This window comes from Pithys albifrons, chromosome 24 (genome assembly GCF_047495875.1).
Source record: "Pithys albifrons albifrons isolate INPA30051 chromosome 24, PitAlb_v1, whole genome shotgun sequence".
Classification (NCBI taxonomy): domain Eukaryota; kingdom Metazoa; phylum Chordata; class Aves; order Passeriformes; family Thamnophilidae; genus Pithys; species Pithys albifrons.
The window spans coordinates 6,395,329-6,414,446 of record NC_092481.1 but is presented as its reverse complement, the minus strand read 5'-3'; the positions used below and the strand labels follow the sequence as shown (position 1 = coordinate 6,414,446).

Below are 19,118 nucleotides of genomic sequence, written 5' to 3'. Positions count from 1 at the left end.
ATCGCTGTCCCCATCCCTGTCCCCGTGGGATGCTGCTCTGTCAGACCTGAGGCCACCCCAGCTGGGGACATGGGTGAGCTCTCTGTGACCCTGGCACAGATGGATGAGGGGATCGGATCCTGCAGGAATCCCAACCCTGATCCCAGGAGATCCTGGCCCTGGCTGGGGGAAGTCCAGCTCAGCTTCTGAGCAATCCCAGGCGTGATCTGGGGGGATCCCAGCCCAGCTCCTGGCGAGACTCCAGCCCAGTTCCTGGGAATATCCCAGCTCTCATCCTAGCAGATCCCAGCCCTGATCCCAGGAGATGCCAGCTGTGATCTGGGGGGATTCCAGCACAGCTCCTGGAGGGATCCCAGCCCAGCTCCTGGGGATATCCCAGCCCTGATCCCAGGAGATGCCAGCTGTGATCTGGAGGGATTCCAGCACAGCTCCCAGGGAGATCTCTGCTATATTGGGATTCTCGCCTTGCTCTCAGGCTGCTCACAGCCCTGCTATTGGGCTGGTCCTGACCACGGCTGGAATCTCTGGGAATCCCAGGATGATCCCAGTCCTGCTCCTAGAGGGATCTCCGTCCTGCTCCCAGGGGAATCCCAACCCTGATATTGGCGGGTTGCCAGTACCACTCCCAGATGGATCCTGGCCCCAATCTCAGGCTAATCCCGGAGTCGCTCCCGCGGAACTCCAGCCTTGCTCCCGTGCAGCTCCCGATGCAATTTATCGGGACACGGTGGGCCCCACCACTCCCGGTCGGCGTTGCCGCCTTAAGGCTGTCCCCGCGCCCGCCCTTTCCCGCGCGTTCCGCTTTCCCTCTGCGCCGCGTCGCAGCCAATGGGCGCGGGGTCCGCCCCTGACGTCATCAGGGCGGGGCCGGGGCGGAGGGTTCGCTATGGCGTACCCGGGGCAGGTGGGACCGGGATCGGGACCGGGAACGGGATCGGAGACCGGGAACGGGATCGGGATCGGAATTGGGATCAGGATCAGGGATCGGGATCGGGGTCCGGGGTCGGGATCAGGGAGCGGCAGCGGGAGCGGCGACCAGGAACGGGACCGGAGACCGGAGCGGCATCAGGATTGGGAGCGGGATCGGGGACCGGAATCGGTGACCGGGAACGGGACCGGGACCGGCGCCAGACACCGGGGACCGGGGACGGGAGTCGGACCAGGGGCTGGTCCGGGACAGGGGGCAGGGCCAGCGGGGCGGGAGGAGCGGAGGGGATGCGGGGTCCGCCCGGTGCCCGCATCACACCGATTCTGTCCCCTCCCCAGGGCTTCCCCGGCGCAGGACCGGCCCCTCCGGGCGGCCCCTACCCCGGGGGTCCCTACGGCGGAGGCCCCTACGGGCAGCCCCCACCTGGTGGTCCCTACGGGCAGCCCCCGCCCGGGGGTCCCTATGGCAGCCCCTATGGTGGCCCCCAGCCCGGACCCTACGGAGGGGCGGCCCCGGGAGGTGAGTCCGAGGGTCTCGGGGGGGTCGGTGGGGTGCAGGGGACTCCCCAGCCCGGTCCCCACCGTGTGCCAGTCCCACTCCGTGCCAGGAGGGGTTGTCCCATCTGCCCCTTGCCCAGCTCAGCAAATTCAACAGTGTGAGTGAAATACAAAGTCCCAGTTTATTGTTTTAAAATCCCGGAGGAGGAGGAGGAGAAGGAGGTGAGAAGAGGAGGAGGAGAAAAAAGAGAAGGAAGAGGAGGAGGAGGAAGTGCCAGGAGGCCACAGCCCCAAACCAATAAAACTTTACACCCCACATCCGTCTCCTGGCACTGCCAGGTTTATGGGGCAGCACTGGAGGGAGTTCCTTGTCCCTCCCAGATCCCCACGAGGGTCAGATTTACAGCCCTTTCTCATCCCTCCGATGCTGTTTGCCAATCCCAGCCCTCCCTGCCCTGTTTTCCCAGGATCCTGCAGCTGTAAAACCCGCTTGGAGCAGAAGTGCTGACTGGCCCTGGCTGTTGGCACGTCCCTGTGAGCCACCCTTGGGCACAGAGCAGCCCGTGGCCTCTCCAAGGGGGTGCCACCACTGATGGCCTCTCCCCACGCAGGGAATGCCCCCCCAGGGGTGGACCCCGAGGCCTTCTCCTGGTTCCAGACGGTGGATTCCGATCACAGCGGGTTCATCTCCGTGAAGGAGCTGAAGCAGGCGCTGGTCAACAACAACTGGTCATCCTTCAACGATGACACCTGCCTGCTGATGATCAGTGAGTGTGGGATCCCCTTCCCCTCTCCCTGGTTTTAAGCTGGTTTCTTTGGGTCTGGGTGAAGCCCAGCCCTGTGGCATCCCCCTGTTCCCTGGGCATTGCTGCCCTGGGCAGCTGGAGACAGAGGTGGGCAAACCCAGTGGAGGAAACGAGTCAGGGACCCAAAATCCTACTTGGGAAAGGGAACCCCAGCTCTGCACAAGGCCAAGTGAGCCCCAGACCCCAGAGAGGCAGGGAAGAAAGAGAAGGAGAGCCCCAGTAATGTGGAGACACCCAGAGCTCACCCCACCATTGGGCTTTGGTGCCGTTTCTTACCAGCCTTGGGGGTGGACTGGTCCCAGTTGATCTCAGTCCCGGTGAGGGAGGGATTTTGGGGCTGGGGAGCTGTGGCACAGCTCCTGGGAGCTTCTGCAGCATTTCCACTCCTCACTGCCCTGCTCCTGCTCCTGCTCCTGCTCCTGCTCCTGCTCCTGCTCCTGCTCCTGCTCCCTCCTGCCCAGACATGTTCGACAAGACGCGGTCGGGCCGCATCGACGTGTACGGTTTCTCCGCCCTGCTGCGCTTCATCCAGCAGTGGAAGAGCCTCTTCCAGCAGTATGACAGGGACCAGTCAGGCTCCATCAGCTTCAGCGAGCTCCAGCAAGGTGGGCAAGGGGCAGGGATGCCAGCCTGGCCCATCCCCAGCATCCTCCATCTGCTCCAGGTTTATTTTCAGCCAGTCTTGGTGATTCCTCCTGGTGTGGTCCCTGCAGTTGGGCTGGGGGGGTCTGTGAGCTCCTGAGGTGCCTCCTGTGCATCCTGGGAATGCTGGGCTGGGGGTCTCTGAGCTCCTGGGGTGCCTCCTGTGCATCCTGGGAATGCTGGGCTGGGGGTGCATCCTGGGAATGCTGGGCTGGGGGGATCTGTGAGCTCCTGGGGTGCCTCCTGTGCATCCTGGGAATGCTGGGCTGGGGGTGCCTCCTGGGAATGCTGGGCTGGGGGTCTCTGAGCTCCTGGGGTGCCTCCTGTGCATCCTGGGAATGCTGTGCTGGGGGTACCTCCTGGGAATGCTGGGCTGGGGGTCTCTGAGCTCCTGGGGTGCCTCCTGTGCATCCTGGGAATGCTGTGCTGGGGGTACCTCCTGGGAATGCTGGGCTGGGGGTCTCTCAGCTCCTGGAGTGCCTCCTGTGCATCCTGGGAATGCTGTGCTGGGGGTCTCTCAGCTCCTGGAGTGCCTCCTGTGCATCCTGGCAATGCTGGGCTCTGGGTGCCTCCCGGGAATGCTGGGCTGGAGGGGTCTCTCAGCTCCTGGGGTGCCTCCTTTGCATTTCGGGAATGCTGGGCTGGGGGTGCCTCCTGGGAATGCTGGGCTGGGGGTCTCTCAGCTCCTGGGGTGCCTCCTTTGCATCCTGGGAATGCTGGGCTGGGGGTGCCTCCTGTGCATCTCGGGAATGCTGGGCTGGGGGTGCCTCCTGGGAATGCTGGGCTGGAGGGTCTCTGAGCTCCTGGGGTGCCTCCTGTGCATCCTGGGAATGCTGGGCTGGCTAAACTGGCTGTGGCAGAGCTGGCACTGAGCTTCCCACGGGACAGGAAGTGATGAGCTGCAGCAGGGCTGTGGCACAGACTTCCTTCCTTAAGGAAGCCCAGAATTCCTCCCCCAAAATGGTATGTGGCTCAAACCTGTTTTCTGGGAGGAGCTCTTGGGTGTGTGTGAGGGGAAAAATGTGTGGAATTTTTTCCCTGGTTTGATTCCTCCCTCTGGAGAGCCCTGCCCGTGCACACCCTCGATGGGAAGTGTGGGAAGTGGTGATGGGAATGAGAGATGGAGTGATAATGGGACCTACAGGCCCCATAGACCCCATAGAATCATAGAATGGATTGGGTTGGAAAAGACCTCCGAGGTCATCAAGTCCAACCCTTGATCCAATCCCACAGAATGCCCTGGACTGGTGATCACAGTAGGGTTGGATCAAGACCTGGTGGATTCTCACAGTGGGGTTGGATCAGGACATGGTGGATTCTCACAGTAGGGTTGGATCAAGACATGGTGGATTCTCACTCAGTGCCACATCCATAGAATCATAGAATGGATTGGGTTGGAAAAGACCTCTGAGATCATCAAGTCCAACCCTTGGTCCAACTCCAGTCCCTTTACAGATCATGGCACTCAGTGCCACGGCCAAGCTCAGCTGAAAAACCTCCAGGGATGGGGAATCCACCCCCTCTCTGGGCAGCCCATTCCAATGCTTGAGCACTCTCTCTGGGAAGGATTTTTTCTGCTCTCCAACTTAAATTTCCCCTGGCAGAGCTTAAGCTGAGCCCCACAGGGTGTGTGGGACGTGGGGTGTGTGCCAGCGGGCGAGGAGGACACAGCTGCTGTTTCTCCCATTGGGAAAGCTTTAATCCCTGTATTTCTTGCTCCCAGCTTTCTCCCAGATGGGCTACAACCTGAGTCCCCAGTTCAGCCAGCTGCTGCTGGCCCGGTATGCCCAGAGATCCCCCAATCCCAGCATCCAGCTGGACCGGTTCATCCACATCTGCATGCAGCTGCAGAGCCTCACCGACGCCTTCCGCGAGAAGGACACGGCGCTGGCGGGACACGTCCGGCTCGGCTACGAGGATTTCCTCACCATGGTGGTGACTCGGATGCTGTGACACCCCCTCCCTGAGGGCTGGGACATGGTTGAGCCCCCCCCGAGAGTTCCCCCAGAGCCAAATTTCCAGCCTGTTCCACCCGAGGAGCTCCAAGTCCTGTTGGGGCTCTCCTGGCTTTGATTCCTTGTCCCCACTCCTTGGCAGTGGGTGTCGCCACGCCAGACTGGACGTGGTGGGACAGCCAAACCAGGAGCCTGTGCCATGATGCCCAGGGAGCACTTAGATCCCTTGCCAGACCCAAATTCCAGCCTCATCCCTCTGCCTGGTGGGGTGTCTGCAGCAGAACATCCCATTTTGGGTATGAAATGCTGAGCCTTGGATTGGAAGCAGCAGGGAGGGGACAGGTGGGGACAAAGCTTGTCCCTCCTTCCCTCACAGGCTGCTCTGGAAGCACATCCAGCCCCTTGGCCATGCTGGGAATGCTTTCCTGGAGGGGCCTGAGCTGGAATGGGATGTGCTGCTGCAGCAGAACAGGATCATCCCCCCCACAACCCCTTCCAGCTGCCAATTTGTCTCTGCTCAAGCCAAATTCAGACCCAGTTTTGAGGTTATTTTTCCAGCTTTGGAATAAAAGGCAACATGCTCTGGTGCCACGTGGTCTGTGTGTGCAGGGGGCTCCAGGGGACACTGGGTGGCTCGTGTCACCCGCGGGGACAGGGGACACTCCTGTGCCTGTGTCCTGCTCCCAGCACTGGGTGAGATTTCCAGTCACTCCTTGGAAATTTCCTGGCAATCCACAGAAAATGAGAGGTTGGGATTTCTGAGCTGCAGGAAGATTCCACCGACGCCAAAGTTTTCTTCCCTGTGGTTCTCAATCGATATCCAGAGGATGAAGCTGGAATTTTTGCCATGAGGAATTTTGGAGATTTTTGAGATTGGAAGGAATTTTTCTGAAATAAATGGTTAAAAGGCTGAGGGTGGTGTGATCTGCTGCTTTCAGGAGGAAAGAGCCCCACCTGGGTGTTTTCCTTGACCTCGGTGTTTTCCAGCCCCGGGGCAGGACAGGCTGTTCTGGAGCATCCCTGGGCATTCCAGAAATATTTCTCCTGTGAGCATTCCAATGTTTTCTGCTGTCTCCTGTTGAGTCAGAGCTGCCCTTCCCTTTGGGGGGGGCAGAGGGAGTGGGGCTGTCCCCCTTCCCCCTGCATTGCCACATATATATTTATTTCTATATATTAATATATATTTCTATACATAACATATAAAAATATTTCTGTTATATAGGCTTGATATATGTTATGTGAAACATTTATATTTCTCTGTATTTCCATATAAAAAATACAAAGCACACCTGTATATAAAAAACATATAAATATTATGGTAAATTTCTTTATTTTTATATATATATAGAAATATATATAAAATGTCCAGAGGGGTCTGATACACAAACCCCACACTGTGCACACACACTGACATCCCTCTGTGGGACTGTACATGGATAATATACACATATAAATAATAATTTTAAAATTGTATACAGGAGGATGTTTACATTTATATATACACTTATATATACCCACAAGGGGGAGGTTTGGTCATGTGTGCACGGGCAGACACACAGACACCTGTGGATACATAAATACACAGCTATAAATTGATATATTTTATACATATTCAATATATATTCTCTATATTAAATATATATATTTTTATATATTAAATGTATTTTAAATACATCTATTAATTGTATGTTATACCTATTTAATATATATGAAAATTTATACATTATACGTTATATATTATATATTTTATATATACACATTATATATTATTATATTATATATATATTATATATACATTATATATTTATTATAAATATTTATTATATATACATTATATATAATATACATTATATATAATATATATTATATATAATATATTTTATATATAATATATATAATATAATATAATATATATAAATAATATATAATATATAAATATAAATATATATAATATATAAATATAAATATATGTAATATAATATATAAATATAAATATATATAATATAATATAATATAATGTAATATATATAAATAATATAATATATATTGTATATAATATATATTGTGTATATATATATAATACATATATAATACATATTATATAATATATAATGTATAATATATATAATATATGAATATAAATATAATATAATGTAATATAATATAAATATAAATATATATAATATATAATATAAATAATATAATATTATATAAAATATATAATGTAAATATATAATATATAATATAAATAATATAATATATAACATATATAATATATAACGTATAATATATATTATATATAAAAGTATATTTAATGTATAATTATTTACTTAAATAGATCTTTATATATGTTTTAAATATATATTAAATATATATCAAATATGCGTCTAAAATAGATATAAAATATATATTAAAGAGATATATATTAAATGTTTTGAAATATATATATTTAAAATATGTATAATAAATATGTATTTAAATATGTATATTTAAAATATACATATTTTATATGTATATTTTGTATATTTAAAATATACATATTTTAAATATGTATGTATTAAAATATATATTAAATATGTTTTGGATATATATGTTTAAACATATATTGAATAGATATCTAATATATTTTAATATATATTAAATATGTATATAAATATATAGTGTGTAACCGTGGGGTGTCGGTGCGCCTGCAGTTGCAGGAATCCACCACCAGGTGGGGCCGCACTCCACACTGTATATGTACACAGCGTAACAGGCATTTCTGTGTGTATATTTATATTCTATGAATTTCTATTTCTGTTTATTTATATTTATATTGTGGGGGGGGGTATCTCTGCATAGATATGTGCACACAAACTGAAATACACACACACACTCTCACACACTCACTGATGCCTCTGTGTGGTGGCACATCTCACTCTGGTGGCACACCTGGCCCTGGTGGCTGATGTGATTTCTGTGGTACCCATGGATGTGGTGGCATTCCTGGCCTTGGTGGCATTTCTGGCCCTGGTGGCAGCTGCAGTGACACACCTGGCTGTGGTGCTACACTTGCCCTGGGTGGCAGAGCTGGCCCTGGTGGCACAGCTAGCCCTGGTGACACCCCTGGCCGTGGTGGCACAGCTGGCCCTGGTGACACCCCTGGCCCTGGAGGCACAGCTGGCCTTGGTGATGCTCCTGGCCATGGTCACACAGCTGGCCCTGGTGACGCTCCTGGCCGTGGTGGCACAGCCGGCCCTGGTGGCACACCTGCCCCTGGTGACACCCCTGCCCCTGGTGACACAGCTGTCCCTGGTGACACCCCTGGCCGTGGTGGCAGCTCGGTGGCCGGAGCGGCTGCGCGTGCCCGTGGCGTGTCCAGTGCTGGCCGCGGCCACCGGAGCCGCAGGGGCGGAAGGAGCACAATGAGCGGAGCCTTATCTGACCCCCCCAGCCCTTCCCGAGGCCACCCTGGGCCCCCTTGCCCGGGGCCACTGCGGGTGAGCAGGGCCACGTGTCCCCTTCCCCGAGCACCAAGTCCACACCCCGGCTCTGAGGCGTCCATGAGTTTATTTACAAATAATAAAAAGCAAAATAAATACAAAAAGTCTTTAAAAGTACAGCCCTTGTGTTGGGGGTGCAGGGGGGGTTTGGGCTGTGCTGCTGCGGGGCCCCCAATTGTGGCCCCACCGGGACGGGGACACCACGGGGTTGAGCCTTCCCTTGCCCCCACTATCCCCAGGGGGGTGGCAGGGGCCATAGCACCATAGGGACAGGCTGGGGGGACGGTGGGGACCCCACCCTGGCAACAACACCCAGCCCTGGGGGCTCAGAGGACCCCCCAAAGGCTCCACTGGGTTATTCTACCCCTCCCTCCCACCCCACCCCGTGGCTCCAGGGCCGCCTGTCTGAGCCCGAACAAGGGGGAGAGATGGGTGGGCAGGAGTGTGGGGGTCCCACTGCGGGGAGGGGGCCCAGCCGCGGGTGGGGGCGCAGCTGCCTTTGAAGACCCTCCCGCCGCCACCGCAGCCCAGCCGAGCCCGGGCTGGGGGGATTAGCGGGAAAATCCCACGGGATACGGGAGCAGCCCCCGGGGGCACCCCCAGGCACGCCCCACTGCGCCCAGTCGCTGTGTCAGCACAGCGGGGTCACAGCCCCCGGCAAGGGGACCAGGGACAGCGCCAGCCCCCTGCCCGGCCCGGGGAGGGGAGTCCCACCCCACCAGGAGGGCATGGAGGGGATGGGGGTCCCACCCCACTGGGATGGCACGGAGGGGATGGGGGACCCACCCCACTGGGATGGCACGGAGGGGATGGGGGTCCCACCCCACTGGGAGGGCACGGAGGGGATGGGGGTCCCACCCCACTGGGAGGGCACGGAGGGGATGGGGGTCCCACCCCACTGGGAGGGCACAGAGGGGATGGGGGTCCCACCCCACCGAGAGGGCACAGAGGGGATGGGGGTCCCACCCCACCGAGAGGGCACAGAGGGGATGGGGGTCCCACCCCACTGGGAGGGCACGGGAGGGACGGAGGGGCTGTGGCGCCGGGCAGGGCCATGGTGGGCACAAGGACATGGACGGGGCTGGGGGGCCCCGGGGCAGGAGGGCCGTGGGCAGCAGGGGGCTCACTTGTGGGGCATGTCCTCCATGCTGACCCGGCCCCAGACCCCCACCACGAACGTCTCCACCTCGCACTCGTTGACGCCGCGGGCGATGCGGAAGTGGCCGTCCTCGCCCCACGCCGTGCCCCACGAGTTGGCCGCCGTCTGGAGGGGGGCACAGGACAGGGCTCAGCGCTGGGCACCCCACTGAAGCCCCCATTCATTCCCAAGGTGGATCCCACCCATGGACAGGGAAGCAGCAGCACCTCCATGACTGAGCCCCCCCAGACCCACACCGAACACTCACCCAGTATTTTTGGGTCTGGCCGTCAGGCAGCTGCTCTTCTCCCCACCTGCAGCAGGAGAGGACAGTGAGGGGGCACCCCCAGGCTGTGGGATCCCCCTCCCAGCCCCGTGGTGGGGGGATGCTGTGCTGACCCCTCTCATTTCCTGACCCCGACAGGTCCCCAGGGCCAGGCTGAGGGATTTACATCCGCTCTGGGGATGCAGGCAGGTATATTTAGCCATGGGAAGAGGAAGGAAGCAGCAGCCCAGGGCAGCCAGCCCTGCTCCCCTCCTCAGGGTCTGCCCCTCCAACCCTCCTCGCTCCCCTGAGGCTGCTGAGCACCTCAAACTCGTGTCACTTGTGGCACCCTCCTTCCCCTCTCCTGCTTCCTCTCTCTGTCCCAGGAAAGAGGACACTTCTCCCACCCAGACTGAACCTCTCTGCACCCCTCTAGCCCCCCCTGAGCCCCCCATGCCAACCCCCACCTACCCAGTGATTTTGACTGAGTGGGTTCCGTGTCTTTGGTGCTTTGGCCCCTTCCCCTCTGCCACTGGTGTGTGCCGATAGATCCCACTCTTGTACATGAAGAAATCCTCGTGCACCTCCAGGATGGCTGTGGGAAGGGGGAGAGGGTCTGGGGACACTGTCTCTGTCCCAAGGGATGATCTCCCCCTGCTCCACATCCCCCAGAGTGAAGGATGGAGGCGCCGGGGGCACAGGGCATCGCTCAGTGGGAGGGAAGGTGGCAGCCAGATCCTCCCCAGGGCAACGGAACAGCTCAGAGGAGGTTTAAAACAAAAAACAAAGTTAAACAAAACCAAGGTGCCGAGATGATGATTAAATCTCATGAGTTAATGAGCAACCAGTGCCTGCTGGAGTGGGCACTGTGAGGGGCACCAGGGCTGGGAGAGCATGGCACTACTTGGGCACACAGCTGAGCAGGGGGAGCAGGTGAGGGGGGTCCTGGCTCCCACCCCAGCCCCTCACCACAGGCAGAGTGGCTTTTCCTCCCACCTCACCCCCCCAGGTGTCTCAGCTCCCAGTTTTGGGGTGCACAGGTGGGGTATCCCCTTACCTTGCACGGGGCCATTCTCCAGCAGCTCCTTCATGATCTCCTTCTCCTGCAAGCACAGAGTGGGTGGTACCAGGGCTGGGACCCCCGGCCCTGCCCTCCCCACCCCTGGGGGATGCAGGCACAGGCGTTCCAGCACCCACACCGGTGCTGCCATGGAGATGCCGGGTGGAGGAGCCACTGCCCCGGGCGCTCAGCACTGGGATTTTCCCAGCTTCATTTCCAAACTTGGCTTTCCCAGGAAAACCACCTCGAGCTGAGCCCCTTCCCGCTGCCCCCACAGCAGAGGGCTGCTGCCTCGCCCAGGGCCCCGGGCACTCACGCTGGAGGAGAGGCGGTAGGGGGGGGTGGACTGGTAGATGTCGTTGGCGTGGGCACGTGGGTTGGGGCAGTGAGCCGTCGCCTGGCGCTTGCCCCGGCCCGTGGAGCGGCTGTGCATCATGCAGGGCTGCCCGCCCGGCCCGCTCGCCTGCCCCGTGAACGGGTAGCACTCGTCTGTCACCACCCTGCCACAGGGACGAGGGCATGAGGAGGGCAAGGGCTCCTCATGAACCCTCACCCTGACCCTCACTCCCATCCACATCCTAAACCCCACTCCCATCTCTATAGCAAACCATAATCCCATCCTCATCCCAACCCCAATCCCATCCTCATCCCAAACCTCAATCCCATCCTTGTCCCAAAACCCACTCCTATCCCCGTCCCAAATTCCAATCCCATTCTCATCCTAAATCCCACTCCTATCCCTGTCCCAAATCCCAATTCCATTCCCACCCTAAATTCCATTCCTATCCCAAACCCCAATCTCATCCCCACTCTGATCCCCACTCCCATCCCCACCACAGTCTCCACTTTCCATCCCCATCCCAAACCCCACTCTCCATTTAGCTGGGCTGGCAGCACTCAGTTCCCACTTGCCCCATCCAACCCCATCCCATCCCATCACATTGCATCCCATTCCATCCCATCCCACCCCATCCCATTGATCCCATTCCATCCCATCCCATCCCACCCCATCCCATTGATCCCATTCCATCCCATTGATCCCACCCCATCCCATTGATCCCACCCCACTCCACCCCATCCCATCCCACTTCATCCCATCCCATCCCATCCCACCCCATCCCATCCCATCCCACCCCATCCCATCCCATCTCATCCCATCTCATCCCATCCCATCTCACCCCATCCCATCCCATCCCATCTCACCCCATCCCATCCCATCTCATCCTATCCCATCCCATTCCATCCCATCCCATTCCATCCCATCCCACCCCATCCCATTGATCCCATTCCATCCCATCCCATCCCACCCCATCCCATTGATCCCATTCCATCCCATTGATCCCATCCCATCCCATCCCATCCCATCCCATCCCATCCCATCTCACCCCATCCCATCTCACCCCATGCCATCCCATCCCATCCCATCCCATCCCACCCCATCCCATCGATCCCACCCCACCTCACCCTCTCCTGCGGAGGTACCACCAGGCCCCGTCCAGCCTCCCTCCGCTGCAGCCGCGCTGGTTGCGGGTGTCACAGGACAGCAGGTTTTGGGGGGACAGGGCAGGGGTCATGTGTCCCATGGAGTGGATGGAGATGCGATCCGAGGCCACGGCTGGGAGCGAGATGGGGGACAGGGTGAGGCAGCCGCTCTGCCAGGCCCTGCCCTGCTCCCCAGCAGCAGGTTCAGTCTCTGTGCCCCCCGTTCCTCCCCATCCCTCCCTGTGCCCCCTCACCCGCCGTGGAGAAGGCCCAGGACCCAGCACAGTTCCCCTGGTCCAGCGGCCCGTGGATCATCCCGGGCCATTTCGCGGCGGCATCGAAGTGACGTGGCAGCACCTCGTTGGAGTCCATGTTCATCTGTGGAGCAGAGCCGAGGGGGGCTCAGCCCAGAGGGACCCCCACACCTCCCCCTGCCCCCCAGCCACCCCAGCACCTCCCAGGGCATCCTCTGAGCCGGGATCCCCAACCAGCATTAGTATCCCTGCGGGACACTCAGGAGAGGGACATCACCCTGCCCAAGGATGACCAGGATTTGGATGCCCTCTTGCCCACAGGAGCCAGACCCTCCAGTTTCCCCCAAATTTGGGCTCCACAGCCCCAGCAGCTCCTCATACAACAACAGCACCGAGTGGCCTGCCCCAGACCCCAGGGAGGGCCTCGGTGCCCACCCCAAGTGCACAGCTCTGGGTGACTCAGCCCCTCATTGTGGCCTCTGGCCGCTGCCTCCTGCCCAGCCTTTCCGCTCCGGAGGGGGCCGAGCGCGGCTCAGCCTTCCTGGGGAGGACACGCCACAACACCCGCCTTGTCCCGGGGCAGGAAGCGCCTCTAAAATTAAACCTCAGGCTCAAGACGGCAGTGCTGGGTGTGCACAGCGTGCGACTCGCGCTCCACCAGCACCCGCGGGACCCCCGGGTGATGCCCACCCCGAGTGGGGGCCGGGTTTGGGCGCAGGCAGGGGCACCCCACTCGCACAGCGCTGGCGCAGCCGGCTCTGCCGACTCAGCAGCTCCAGGGCCGGCTTTCCGATGGGAAACCAGCACGGAGGAGAGGGGGAAAAAACAACACTGGCAGCCCGGGGATTGTCCGGGGGAATTTGCTGAGCCGCTGTCTCCAAACACAAGGGCTGCCTGCGGCACGGCCCCTTCCCTGCCTGCCCCCGGGGGCAGAGCCCCTTCCCAGGGACGGGGACACTGCGGGGACATCACCAGCCAAGCGGATGGGGAATCACCGGGCCCAGCCGCGGGCCAGGCAGGGACAGCCCCTGGAGTGGCTCAGTGTCCTGTCCGTGGACTCACGTGCATCTCGTTCATGTTCATGACGGTGGGAGAGGGTCGGAAGGTGCCCAGGCGGTGCCGGATCCCGTCCTCCAGGGTCATGCCCCAGAACTGGCTGTAGTTGGTGGCTCTCCAGCTGCGTGGGAGGAGGGGGCACAGGTCAAGGGTACTCCAAAAAGCACTGAGGCGTGAAGCGTCCCTCTCCCATCCCCCCAGGGCCAGCTCCTTACCCATAATTGCCCCTGTTGACAGCGTCGATCAGCTCCCCATCCATCAGGCAGGCGTGGTCCTCGCACTGCCACTGCCCGCCGGGGCCGCAGGTGCTGCAGAGGGGACAGTCAGCATGTGAGGGACAGTGTCCCCAAGATGACCAGGGGTCCCTGGGTGGGAGCTGCCCCTGCCAAGCTGGGGTCCCGCTGCCATCATGGGCAGACAGTGAGGGGCCAGGGCTACTTCAGCACCAAGGTCTGGGGTCCCCACAGCTTGGCACCACAGAACAGGGTGAGACTGGGCCAGCAGCCATGGACAGCCCTCTGGGTGGCCCTGGGGGCTGTTCCTGCCTCCCCACCCCCACTGGAGCCCAGAGGGCAGACAGGCCACTGGACGGAAAATCAGCTGAAAAGCTGCCAGGGCTCCAGACACCAGAGAGGGGCTTGGATACCAGCCCAGGGAGGGGGGTCGGGGCTGGATGTCCCCCTGAGTGAGACACTCTGGCCAGGTTTGCCCTGCAGCACCACGGGGAGACCCTGGGCAGAGGGGGCCGGGGGGTGTGCCGGGTCCCCTGGGGAGCCCCGGGCTGTGCCCCCCCCCGTCCAGTGAGCAATGCTTGGCATGCTCCCTCCTGCCCAGATCTCCTGCACACTCTTCCCTTTTATGGAGCTGTGCGAGGCCGGAGCCCTGTCCTGCCAGACACCCCAATCCCAATCCCTCCTGCAGCACCTGTAACTCAGCTCTGCCTCCATCCCCATCCCCGAGCTCTCCCGGTGCTGCGTGGGGTCCCTTGGGAATTCCCATGGGAGCACCTCAGGGTGCCACCAGCTGGGTGCCCACAGCAGCACTCTCTGCTTCACCCCAGCATGAGCTTTGCCATCTGCCAGCCCCCCCAGGTCCCCCAGGATCCCCGCAGGGACAGGGCCTGGGGTGAAGTGCTGCAGGAATTCCTGTTCTCCAAGCACCAACTGCAGGGGAAGAGGGTTTGGAAGAACAGCCTCAACTCCCCCAAGCACTGGTGCGTCAGAGATGCCCCCCAGCAGCAGGGACCGGCCATCCAAGTGCATGGATTGGGGACCACCTTGACCTTCCCCGGGGCTCAGGGACACACTCCAGCCCCACGTGCCGCCACCCCGTGATGCCAAAGAAACCCCAGGCAGCGCCGGAGCTTCGGGGAGGGTCGGGCTGGCTTTTCACCTGCAGTGCGGCGCACACGCCTGCACACACATGTTCACACACGTGCTCCTGCCCTCGCACACGCCCCAGACGCAGCCTTTGATTTCCCTTATCTACCGCATCTCCCCGCCGGGTTCCCTCCTTGTCTCGGGCAGCTCTGCGCCTGCAGGTTCCCCTCTCCCCCCCACCTCCGGATGCCAGCAATTCCAGCGCTCCCAGATAAACCCCGCGATGCTCAAACAGCGAGCTCCGAGGAGGCAGCGGAGCCGGACTGTGGCCGCTCACACGGAGCCACCGCTGCCGCCAACATGTTCCATCAGGCTTGGGCGAGCTGGGCTCGGACCAGCGTGGCCAAACAGCACCCTGGCAGCAACCGGCCCGGCTGTGCCTTACCCCGCCAGAGGGAGGGCTCCCACGCAGGCATGCGCTGCAGCTTGGGAGCGGCTCAAGGCCCTCGGCTCTTGGCTCCGAGAATGCCACAGCAAAAGCATCTGGCAACAGGTTCCACCACCCAGCTCGGGCCCCGCACTTTGCCCAGCCCTGGTGATTGCAGGACCCCACAGGACCCCAGTGCCTTCCTCGGAGAAGGAAGCATGCCCGTGCCGTGCCAGTGGTACCCACAGGATCCCGACACCTTCCTCCAGGTGGGTGGCATGGCAGTGCCATGCAACAGGTGCCCACGTGACACGGGAAGAGGGAGCCACTCACTCACCACAGGTTGCAGTTCTCCCGGTACGTGGCTCCGGTGGGGTAGTTGAGTCCGGCACGGGCACAGCCTGGATGGGAGAGGGGAGAGCCCCACTGAGTGCCTGGCTGTGCCAGGGCTCCTGCCAGCACCCCAATTATCCAGAGGGTACATACCAAGGGGAAAATAAATGTGGTTCTTAAAGCCAGGCAGGTGCCCTGCTGCACCTTGGCACCCCCAAATCTGTGATGGGGGTCAGCTCGTGCCCCATGGCACAGGGTGGGAGCAGGGCTGGCTTGGTGCCCAGAGGGTTGACTGTGCACAGCCTGGTGGGACAGGGATAAAGGGGCTGGTTGTACCCGGGAGCTGGCTCTGCTCTGCAGGGACTTCTGAGAGAGAGCCTTGTGCTGTGTGGCGGGGGCTGCCCATTCCCCCTTCTTGTCCCGGGCTGCCCTGCCCACCGCAGCTGCCGGGAGGGTTAAGTCAGGGCCAGCATCTGCCTGCCCCAGACATGACCGAGCAAGCTGGGATAGAGTCCCCCTCACATCCCAGCTCTGCCCCACAGGCATGTGCTGCTGGAGCTGCCCCTCCGGGAACAGGCTGAGGGGTCACAGGCTGCTCCCATCCCTGTTTTTCTCAGAGTCCATCCCCACTCCGGACACTTTGTGTGAGTTCCTGCAGCCTCGAGGGGTCTGGAGGGGCTCTGCAGTAGGAGCAGGGCCATGAGGTGCCACATCCATCACCCCAAGGAGCACCAGCAGCATCACACAGCACATGGGGCACCCCAGAGCCATCCCCTGGCACCCACAGACCCCTACCCGGCTGGGCTGGGAGTGCCTCACCTTGGGCTTTGGGGAAGGGGGCCGGGATGCCCAGGCAGTATTCCCAGAAGTCGGGGCAGCAGTCAGAGACGGTGCGATTGCAGAAGAGGTCGCAGTAGCAGAGGGTGTCGTGATAGGGCACGGTGCAGGCGTCGTCGCGCCCGCGGCAACACACGTCCCCGCGCTGGCAGTAGGAGCCCCCGGCATCGTAGACCCCGTTCTCGTACAAGCCGGGGCCCAGCTCCCGGCGGGTGCGCACCCGGGAGCCCAGGGCTGCCAGGGCCACCAGCCAGAGGCACAGCAGCGCCCGCAGCGGGCTCATGTCCCCCGTCATGTCCCCACACCGGCAGCCACTGCAGAGGGAGGGCAGTGAGGGCACGGGGGTCCTGCGCTCTGCACCCTCCCCCAGGACGCTCAAAACATTCAGGTTTTATAACTCCACTTCTGGCCACAGAGTTGAGAGTCGCCACAGTCCCCGAAACACCATCTTCCCTCAAGTGCCCTCTCCTGGGCATCTCCTGGACCCCCGCCTTCCTTCCCTCCCTCCCTCCTGGTCCCGGTCCCGTTCACTTCTGCCCCGGCCATACCTGCCGCACCCGCCGCCAGCGGATCCCGAGGGAGGTGTGGGGGATCAGATCCGAGGGTCTCACGTGGAACTTAAGGGGCAGAACCCTCTCTGCTCTCCCCACTCCTTCCCTCCCACCCCGGTCCCCACCGCCCAGCCGGTCCCGTACCTGCCGCGCCCTCCTCTCCGTCTCCGCCGCCGCCGCGGCCCCGCCGCTCCTTTTAACCGCGCCCCGGCCGGGGGGGCGCCGGGGGAGGCGCCGGGGCAGCCGCGACCGGCCGGGGCGGAGCGGAGCGGGGCGGGGGTCGGGCCCGGGGCTGCCGGTGGGACGGACGGCAGAGCCCCGAACTCGTGCCCCCTCGCCCGGGGTCCCCGACGACACCTCCGTCCCCGCCGCGCCGGGGTCTCCCCGGATCCCGATCCCTTCCCTGTGCCCCCCGCCACTGCTCTCGCAAAATGGGGGGGCCCGGCTGTCCTGCCAGCACTCCCTGCTCCATCCAGGGGGTTCCCGGGGATCCATCCTGGGGGATTTCCCCACTCCGGGGCAAGGGATGTGGAGAGAAGGGGGAGAGAAGGGAGGGGGCTACGTGTCTCCCCTTTCCAGCAGTGTCAGCAGCGGGATACAAGCCAGACGGGGACACCCCATCACAGCCCAGGTCACAGAGTGGGTGGCACTTGGAGCCAGCTCCGTGTCCCCGCTGCCAGCACCCAGGCAGGTGCTCAGGGACCAGGGACGGGCAGGTCTTGGCCACCCCCCAGGCTTTGGTCCCCTCCGCAGCACCAGCACCTGCTGCGGGGCTTCAGCCGCCCGCCGCTGTCCCTGCCCCGCCAGCAGCATCTCCCGGCGCTGCCAAGGGATTCCTCGAAGATGCCTCACGGCAGCCAGGACGGGAGCACCGCGGGGGGAGCAGGGTTGCCTGGGTGGCTGCGGGAGACAGGCCAGAGCCCACGGGTGGAAGGCTCCTGGCTGAGCACACGGGAGGATGCTGCGGTCAAGGTGGGCTTCACCTCGTGTGTCCGTGCACCGGGAGCACCCAATCCCAGTGTCTGCCTGCTCCCTGGGACCCCAGGGTGCTCTGGGTGCTTTGAACGAGGGTCCTGCAGGAGCCCCATCTATGACCATCCTCTCCCTGGCTGCGTGGCCAGAGCTCTTGGAAGGGCCTTATCCTGTGAGCGTGTCCTTGGGCAGCCCCGAGGCCGGAGCGCCGCAGGAAGGAACTGCGTCCAGCCCAGAGCCCGACTGTCTCCAGGCACACTTGCTGTATGACTGGACTGAGAGGAATCCACAGTGAGTCACGAATTCCCCAAGACCCTCGGGAACAAAGCAAAGCCACTGGCACAAAGGACATCCCTGACCACTGCTGCCTGTCCTTGTTCCCCTGCCAGCTCAGAGGGCACTGTGAGGTGCTGTGTGAACAGCTGGCCCCTTCCCATCCCTGTGACCACCCTGTCCCCCCACCAGCTGATAAGAGCTGGTGTGTGGAGGCGGCAGCGGCGACAATCCAAGTGTTTGGAGCACCCCCTCACCCCTCCCTGGGCTGTGCTGTTCCTGCCAAGAGGGACACAGCCAGCTGGCACTGCGAGGTCACAGCTCCCTGTGTCCCTCTGACGCTGGCATCTCCCCTCACGTGTGTCCCCTTTCCGGGGAGGGGCATCCCCTGCACACGTGGGGCAGACGAGGTGGAGGGGGACAAAGTCCTGCCAGGGCACCTTGGGCCCGCGTGACTGCAGGAAGCAGAGCCAAGTGCCAGGGGCTGGCACACACACCTGCCCTGCCTTTGCCACCACCTCCAGCCACACTGGGGGAGGGAGCAGGTCCCAGGACCCCATCCCCACTGCACAGAACCATGGAAAGGTCCCACACCCAGGTGGGTTGTCCCCACAGAGCAGCATGACATGCACAGGCTCTGCTGAGCTGTGCCCTGTGCACCAAAGTGCCATCCCTGCAGGGTGCAGGGGGAGCACTGAGCCATGGCAGAGTGAAGACCCCACTGTTACATTCCTCCAAATGCACCCAGAAAACCACCCTTCTGGCTGGGAATGAAGGGAGAGGCTGGTGAAATGCCACTATGGTTTTCAGGGTGCTGTTGTGTCCTGGGTACTCTTCAAAA

At 59.6% G+C, this 19,118-nt stretch overlaps 2 protein-coding genes across 3 annotated transcripts; one reads left to right on the top strand and one right to left on the bottom strand.

The window, feature by feature from the left end:
* Nucleotides 1-857: 857 nt before the first annotated feature.
* On the top strand, nucleotides 858-5,739 carry PEF1 (penta-EF-hand domain containing 1). 2 transcript variants are annotated; one of them, XM_071576882.1, is made up of 5 exons: nucleotides 858-904; nucleotides 1,267-1,447; nucleotides 2,037-2,192; nucleotides 2,693-2,836; nucleotides 4,597-5,739. In XM_071576882.1, exons 1-5 carry the CDS (start codon nucleotides 887-889, stop codon nucleotides 4,824-4,826), a joined length of 729 nt encoding a protein of 242 aa, XP_071432983.1. In that variant the 5' UTR covers nucleotides 858-886; the 3' UTR covers nucleotides 4,827-5,739. The 2 variants fall into 2 exon arrangements, with proteins under 2 accessions (XP_071432983.1, XP_071432984.1); XM_071576883.1 differs by lacking the exon at nucleotides 2,693-2,836.
* Nucleotides 5,740-8,358: 2,619 nt separating this feature from the next.
* TINAGL1 (tubulointerstitial nephritis antigen like 1) lies at nucleotides 8,359-17,242 on the bottom strand. Its single transcript, XM_071576926.1, has 12 exons — nucleotides 17,177-17,242; nucleotides 16,464-16,795; nucleotides 15,649-15,712; nucleotides 13,781-13,873; nucleotides 13,572-13,686; nucleotides 12,510-12,633; nucleotides 12,238-12,388; nucleotides 11,090-11,273; nucleotides 10,771-10,816; nucleotides 10,185-10,308; nucleotides 9,717-9,762; nucleotides 8,359-9,574 (listed from the first exon to the last, which is right to left on the bottom strand). The coding sequence occupies exons 2-12, from the start codon at nucleotides 16,774-16,776 to the stop codon at nucleotides 9,434-9,436; spliced, it is 1,401 nt and encodes a 466-aa protein (XP_071433027.1). The 5' UTR covers nucleotides 16,777-16,795; nucleotides 17,177-17,242; the 3' UTR covers nucleotides 8,359-9,433.
* Between the last annotated feature and the right edge of the window lie 1,876 nt (nucleotides 17,243-19,118).

Coding starts and splice junctions, on each gene's coding strand:
- PEF1 (XM_071576882.1), top strand. Junction 1,448..2,036: donor CGGAGGGGCGGCCCCGGGAG/GTGAGTCCGAGG, acceptor CTCCCCACGCAG/GGAATGCCCCCCCAGGGGTG. Junction 2,837..4,596: donor CTTCAGCGAGCTCCAGCAAG/GTGGGCAAGGGG, acceptor TCTTGCTCCCAG/CTTTCTCCCAGATGGGCTAC.
- TINAGL1 (XM_071576926.1), bottom strand. CDS start 16,776: ATGACGGGGGACATGAGCCCGCTGCGGGCGCTGCTGTGCCTCTGGCTG. Junction 13,687..13,780: donor GTCAACAGGGGCAATTATGG/GTAAGGAGCTGG, acceptor CCTCCCACGCAG/CTGGAGAGCCACCAACTACA. Junction 9,575..9,716: donor GCCAGACCCAAAAATACTGG/GTGAGTGTTCGG, acceptor GCCCCCCTCCAG/ACGGCGGCCAACTCGTGGGG.